We start from the raw sequence: 7,214 nt of genomic DNA on the forward strand, positions 1-7,214 counted from the left end.
TAGTCAATGAAATTCTTTTCGTATTTTTACCCCTTCACGCAGAAATTTAACGTATACCCTAACACTATGCGAAAGCAGCAGATTCGAATTGATACTCCTTAGATACATTGCAAGGAAGTGTCTGTGATGTGTCTGGGAAGTGTCTCTGAAGTGTCTGATTATTGTAATCCATAATGGAATACAGTAATGAAGAATGTGCAGACATTCATATGTGCTACGGTCGAGCGGATAGTAAGGTTTGCGAAGCTCGAAGGATTTATCAACGTTTAAGAACTGCAGGTGCGTTCTGCCGAACGAAATCTGGCGGACATGATCAACAAGATCCGGACCTAGTGGAGAAAATTATGCAGCACGTAGAAGAGGATCCATCCACCACCACGAGAGATATTGCTGCAGAAGAAGGTGTCAGCCACAATACAGTGTGGAGAATTTTAAAGGAGCAACAGATGCATCCGTACCATTTTCAACGGGTCCAAGCATTAGAAGCAGGAAACCTGGAAAGAAGATTGACATTTGCAACATGGATTAGTGCTGACCGACACTTCTGTTCCAGAATATTGTTTAGCGATGAGGCAACGTTCACCAAACACGGTGTGCAAAATTGTTACAACGATCATATGTGGGCCACTGAAAATCCACACGCCATTGTAGTCGCAAATTCACAGCGGCAATTTTCGGTTAATGTTTGGGCCGGAATTGTCGGTGACCACATTATTGGTCTAGTTGTGCTGCCTTATCGGTTGACAGGACAGAATTATTTGGAATTCCTGGAAGACAAATTGCAATCATGTTTAGAAGAAGTGCCATTAAACATTCGAAAGGATATGTGGTTTATGCAAGCTGGTGCACCACCACATTGGGCGGGGTATGTGAGAAATCACCTGAATAAACGTTTCCGAAACAGGTGGATTGGCCGAGGGGGACCCGTTGCTTGGCCTGCACGTTCACCCGACTTCAATCCCTTAGACTTTTTTCTATGGGGACACCTGAAGAGTTTAGTGTATTCAACACCGATAACGAACAGTGTGGAATTAAAACAACGGATATTGTTTATATCGAGAATAATCCATAACCTTTTAGGCGATTTCCATCAGATGAGACTTAATTTCGAAAAACGCATTCGCGTATGTGTTGAACAGAACAGGAGGTGGACATGTTGAACATTTGATGTGATGTGTTTTAGTGTTAATAGTGATTATTATTTAATGTGAATTTAATGTTAAATTTTTTAGTTTTGGTGATTGCGTGGTGCAGGAGGAGGGGTTTTAGTGGGTATATCGGAAACGGAGAGTCCCACACTACCGGATTTTGTTTCGGTGTGCGTAACAGCACTTCCCCTTCTCCGAGATAGATAAAAAATAAATAAAAATTTTAAAAAATAGAAGAATAGCACGAGGTAAGTTTCTACTATTCAACGATTCTTGGTTATGATTTTATGATTGTATCGACCCCTGCTGACCTGACGTTCAGTCGTCGGTGCTGAGCGGATTGCAGGTTTCAGGCGCTTTTTACTCGAATTTTTAAACGTTAATTACTGAAAAACGAAACCGTAAACGCTATTTCGTTATTCTTGATTTTCGTCATATTTTGATCCCTAGAGTCACCCCTTAAAATATTGCCCACCTGTTGTCGAACACCCTGTATATTTGTAACTGTTATAACCCATCTGTTCGGCCCTCGACGTTTTATTTTTTGTCAAGACCGAAGGTATTTTATGACTTCAAGTGGCTCGGTGCGTAGACCACCATGAACAGTCTATGCCTCGAAATACGAGCCGAGGCAGGGTCTTTGTTTAGTTTTCACTAGGATCGGTCCTAAAGCCTCGTACTGACCTATGCATTTGTGCGCCGAAAACGTTCTTTTGGGCAAAAATGCTGAAGTGAGTACGGCCCGTTAATGTGTTCGCGAAGGCCCAGAGCACGAAGGAAGCCTCGTACTCACTAGAGTATTCGTGCGCCGAAAACGATCCGTTATGAGTTCGCAAGGGCCCTGGGCACGAATGAACGCTTTCCGACGGCTGTCGGTCCATCAAAGGATATTCGTGCGAACAATTTTACTGTGCCGGTTAAAATTTCCAAGTACCGTTAGTCGACCGCTGTCGAACTTACCCTTCGGAAAAACTCAGTTTATGATATGGCCTGATGAACCGTCATAAACTGATTTTTGAAATCCGACATGTGCATAGCACACCACCCTGCGAGCGGAGACATTTGTCCATCAGATGTTTTATTAAACATTGAAATGGACGAGCGACACGAGAGTAGCCAGTTGTCGATACGAGTTCAGTTGAAGAAGGTCGTCATGGAGTGGCAAACCGAAACGGTACTTCGTCTGATTGACGAATATGAAAAATACCCATTACTGTGGAATGCTAAACACCCATTTCATTATTCGCGTAATAAAAAAATCGACGCGTGGGAAGCCATTGCTGCAGTATTTCAAATAAAAAGCAATGAAATTAAACAAAAAATGAATAGTTTGTTGTCGTCCTTTCGCCGAGAGAAAGCAAAGGGTACCAGGAGTATTGGAACGGGGAAAGGTATTTATATATTTCTATATTCAATCAGGTATAAATATTGTATATAATTACAATCAGTACAAAGTAATTTTTTATTGACAGCTCGTAAGGACGTCTACACGTCCAAGTGGTTCGCGTTCGACAGAATGCACTATTTATTGGACAAAGACGAACCGCGAGAAACGTTAAACACAGAGAAGGTATGTAAAATATAGTACAATTTATAATATTTATACATATTCGTCTTGCCATTCTAAACGTCCATTAGTAATAAAATACTCTTTAAGCTCGTCGCGAATTTCTTGAGCACTTAGTGGTGATCTCCGAGGAATGTTCGTTATTGGAATCAGTGATTTTGAATTTCTTTCTTGTCTCCAATTACCTTCAACGAATACTCCATTTTGATCTGAGTCAAAAGTGCCTGCAGGGGAGTATAACGAACGGGAATTATTATTTCTTCTTAAAAAGTTGTGAAGATACGCCACCGTCAATACGCTTAATTGCGCCTTTTCCGGCTCCAATAACATGGGTTTTCTCAGTACTCGAAATACTGTCGAAGAAATTCCAAATACATTTTCTACCACTCGTCGAGCTCTACTGAGTCGATAGTTAAAAATCCTTTCGGCTGATTTTTTATTATAAGTGCCAGAGAAAGGTTTTATTAAATTTTCAGTTAAAGCAAATGCCTCATCGCCAATAAATACGTAGGGTATTTCTTTGGTCCTATTTGGCAAGACCGATTTTTCTGGCAACCCCAAAGAGTTTCTACGAATTTTTTTTGATAATTCGGAATTTTTAAAAACTCCGCCATCCGAAATTCGACATTGACACCTTACATCGACGTATAGGAAATTATAGTCAGCATCGACTAAGGCAAATAAAACAATGCTGAATTGCGATTTATAATTGTAAAAATCGCTCCCACTGTGGGCAGGTGCTTGCAGTACCACATGTTTTCCATCCATTGCTCCTACGCAATGTGGGAAATTCCATAATTCCTCAAATTTTTGTGAAATTGCCAGCCAATCATTTGGCGTTGATGGCATCTGAAAAAATAAAAATAAAAATAAACATTTGTTTCAAACACAAATGTTTAAAAGTAATCTAACAAATTAAATTTGTAGGGAAACTGCAATGAGGAAGACTGCACTGAGGAAAGTGCAGCCCATCAAATACCGCAAGAAAATACGGGAACGGGTACGGCTACGGCTACTCCAGTGCCTGTGCCTCCGAAACGGCGCAAGCGAGGTCACGATAGAAGGGATGAGGAGAGATTGGAGAAAGCATATGAAATTATGCAACAATCAATAGCAAAAGAGCAGCCGGACGAATATGACATATATTCCAAGTACATTGCTAACAAAGTACGAAAATATACTCCTCGCACACGTGTCCAAGTGGAGCGAGCTATTAACAATATTTTATTCGAGGCGGACATGGGGGTATTTGATCAGGCTCCGTCAACTACTCCCTCAATTCGGCATGATATTTATTATCGTCCACAAAATCATGCACAAAATCATGCACAAAATCATACACAAAGAAAACCAGCTTCAATTATTCCGGCGGCGATCATAAATATTTTAAATGCCGGAAAAGATTAATGTTATTTAGTAAGTAAGTCTATGTATATTGTAGTGAGAGAAAGGATGTTTGAATGGGAATGTAATGTGCGCCGAATGAGTGAGAGCAAATGAGAGTCGAACGACAGGTGTAAGGTATGGGTGATTGGTTGAATGATGTGCGAATGCGAATATTGTAAAAATAAATAGAAGTGATTAATGAATTAAAAGTCTCCTTTTACTTACCTTAAGCGCAATCGTAAGATTACGACAATATATTAAATAAATTAATAAATAAGTATTTTTAAATATGTATACTTACCTTTATATGTTCTTTTAAAATTTCAACAAGCGCTTGGCATACTTCCGGAACAATTGTTGAAATTAATTGCTTGGACACTTTAAACAAATACTGAAGACTTGTATAAGAATCTCCCGTTGCTAAAAAACGTAGCGTTATCGCTAAACGTTCTTTCACCGTCACAACTTTTCGAAATCTGGTGTCTTTTTTTTTAATTTTGGGGCCGATACCATTTATTAAAAATTCAAAATCTTCCGACGACATTCTCACAAAATTTTTAAAATGTCCACTAGGTTCCAGCTGTAAATCTCTAATTAGATTTTCACCGCTAGAGGTTGCTCTATTTTTATACATTTCACTAATCCACCATCGTTTATCTTGCTTTTTTCTTCCTCTTTTTCTTTTAATTATTGTATGCATAACAATATAGGCTGTCGACATTTTGACTTCGACTGGTTTACGGTAGAAAGAATCGAAATAGAAAGGTTTACGGTACCCCAGGTAGAAAGGTTTGCATGAACAGTCGGAGAAATTTCACGTTCGTTCGCCGAGAGCATTCGTTTGAGCAAAATGCCCAAGTCAGTACGAGGCTTAACGTAAGCACGGCCATGTCGTAAATTATCTAACGGTTTGTCATCGCCATTCACGATAAATCAGAGAGCAAGCGAGAACGAAAATTAGCTCTTTGTTGACCGCCCCTTTCATGCGGAGGTTCTCGGGCGATCGACGCGTATTATTTAGTCTAAAAGGAAACCTGTTACAATTCGAATCGCGATCGACGACACGGTTCATCCGCGAGTGCGAGTTTGAAATTATTAGCAATTCCGCATATTATCTCATCGTGACGACGACCCGTAGAGTTGGTTACAAGCATGTACCTCTCTAATTCTACATTCTCACCTGATATCATGTAAGCTGTCGAGCGTCGACCAATAAACGATGATTAATATTTCGGCTTAAAATCGTCTAAATTCATTTATTAAAGTACCCTCCTCCTTACACATATTATATCCTATTTTTTGAAACACGGGATCTCTCCATGTTGGAAAGATTTCGACGATACATCATCACTATTGCAATTGCCTGTTAACGTAATTGTTCATAGCTTTCATCATCGATCGAATCTTACCGTCACAAACTCTTATTGTTACCGCGGTAACTGAACCGCAAATTCTCTTGTATGTAATATATTATATTTTGTTAATTATTTACTCTTTTGTTAATTATTTCGTACTTGGTTGGAATCTAATTATATGATCAGTTAATCTTAAGCGGTTTCATTATTTCACATCAAACAGTTACTCACCGAATTCCTACATTATTTTTCACACATTACCGATACGATTTCAAAAGGGCCTAAAGCACCGACATACCGACAGTAGTCTAAACTTGGATTATTATTAATACTTTTTAAATTGTTCCGATCGTAGAGGGCGGGTTGCGAATCTCGTTCATGTCATACGCGATCGGGACTGGTGGCAGCGATACCGACTGCCGTGCAACAAAGCATCAAAAGATGCATATGTAAAAATATTCGATTCTTATATTTTTATTACTTACGCGTACGCACGACGTAACGTAATCCTTCTATTATGTTCACAAAAACAAACACTAATTGTATAATAATTAAGATTGTGTATATTTTTCACAAATGTAATAAAAAATTCTTTTAAACACTCAAAAGCATGTATAAAAATAGACGATATCAAGAATTGTAATTCGAAAAAACTGTAGGACAAAAGAATTACATAAATCAAAGAATTGGACTCGGTCACATAGGTTCGAATACAGTAGAATGATTAAGGTTACAGTGACCATGTTTAAAAAATGCGCTATTATGAGCATATCATGTTTTAATAAACTGTCTATTACAATCGAACTTTACTGACTTCAATAATAATTAGTAAGACAAAAATTGCGAGCGAACTGTAATTCAGAACGTATTTTATTATTATAGTTATCTTACATTCTATATATTGTAGTCGTGTATGTTTTTGATATACTTCTAGATATAGAAGTACATATAAACTGGGTCAAAAGACGTAGAATGTCGTCAAAAAGACCCAAAAGACCCGTTAGTTATGTCTACAATGAGACAACATACAGTCAGATAAATTAACCCTTAATTGACATCATTTGTTTCTCAAATGCAAAAAAAACAAATTATCTGTTTTGATTAAAAAAAAATTAAATTGCATTATTTAATGTTATAGCGTCGATAATTCAAAATGCTTTCATCAAGTAAAGTTTAATGCTAAAATGTGAGTTCCGTCATTTTATAATCATGTATCAAAATATAATACTTTTTAAATAAAGTAACAATGAAATAAAATAATTTTTGAATTAAGTTCTTAAGCACATTAAAGAACGAATATAAGGAATTAAAATAGGAAACAATACACAGTTGTCACACTTTACAATGCTTTGCAATACTTGCAATACTTCGTTGCAAACGAGAAACATCAAATTTAACCTTTAGAGGATCGACATTTGCTTTTTATAAAAATAGTAGTTTTTATTTTTGAAAAATTTATATATCGGTATATGCAACGTATATATTTTGCAAAATTTCAGGGCTTGTATAGGGTGTAAAAAAATTAATGGTCATGGCTTTAGGGGGTGAATCTACATCCTAGGATCGGTGGACATTTAAAAAAAAACTTGCGGAAAAATAGTTTATAACATTGAAAAATTATTAAAAAATTCACAGCGATTTGGTTGGATAGTGTAATACGTAAAGAAGACATGGGTTTACCACCACTCTGCCACTTAAGCGTATCTTGAGTGTATGTATCCCTACCCTAAACTGACACAATATAACGTTTAAAAGGAC

At 37.5% G+C, this 7,214-nt stretch overlaps 1 protein-coding gene across 1 annotated transcript; it reads right to left on the minus strand.

The window, feature by feature from the left end:
* Positions 1-2,864: 2,864 nt before the first annotated feature.
* LOC143305546 (uncharacterized) lies at positions 2,865-4,645 on the minus strand. Its single transcript, XM_076689581.1, has 3 exons — positions 4,403-4,645; positions 3,355-3,564; positions 2,865-2,939 (listed from the first exon to the last, which is right to left on the minus strand). Exons 1-3 carry the CDS (start codon positions 4,643-4,645, stop codon positions 2,865-2,867), a joined length of 528 nt encoding a protein of 175 aa, XP_076545696.1.
* Between the last annotated feature and the right edge of the window lie 2,569 nt (positions 4,646-7,214).

Source organism: Osmia lignaria, chromosome 8 (genome assembly GCF_051020975.1).
Source record: "Osmia lignaria lignaria isolate PbOS001 chromosome 8, iyOsmLign1, whole genome shotgun sequence".
NCBI lineage: Eukaryota > Metazoa > Arthropoda > Insecta > Hymenoptera > Megachilidae > Osmia > Osmia lignaria.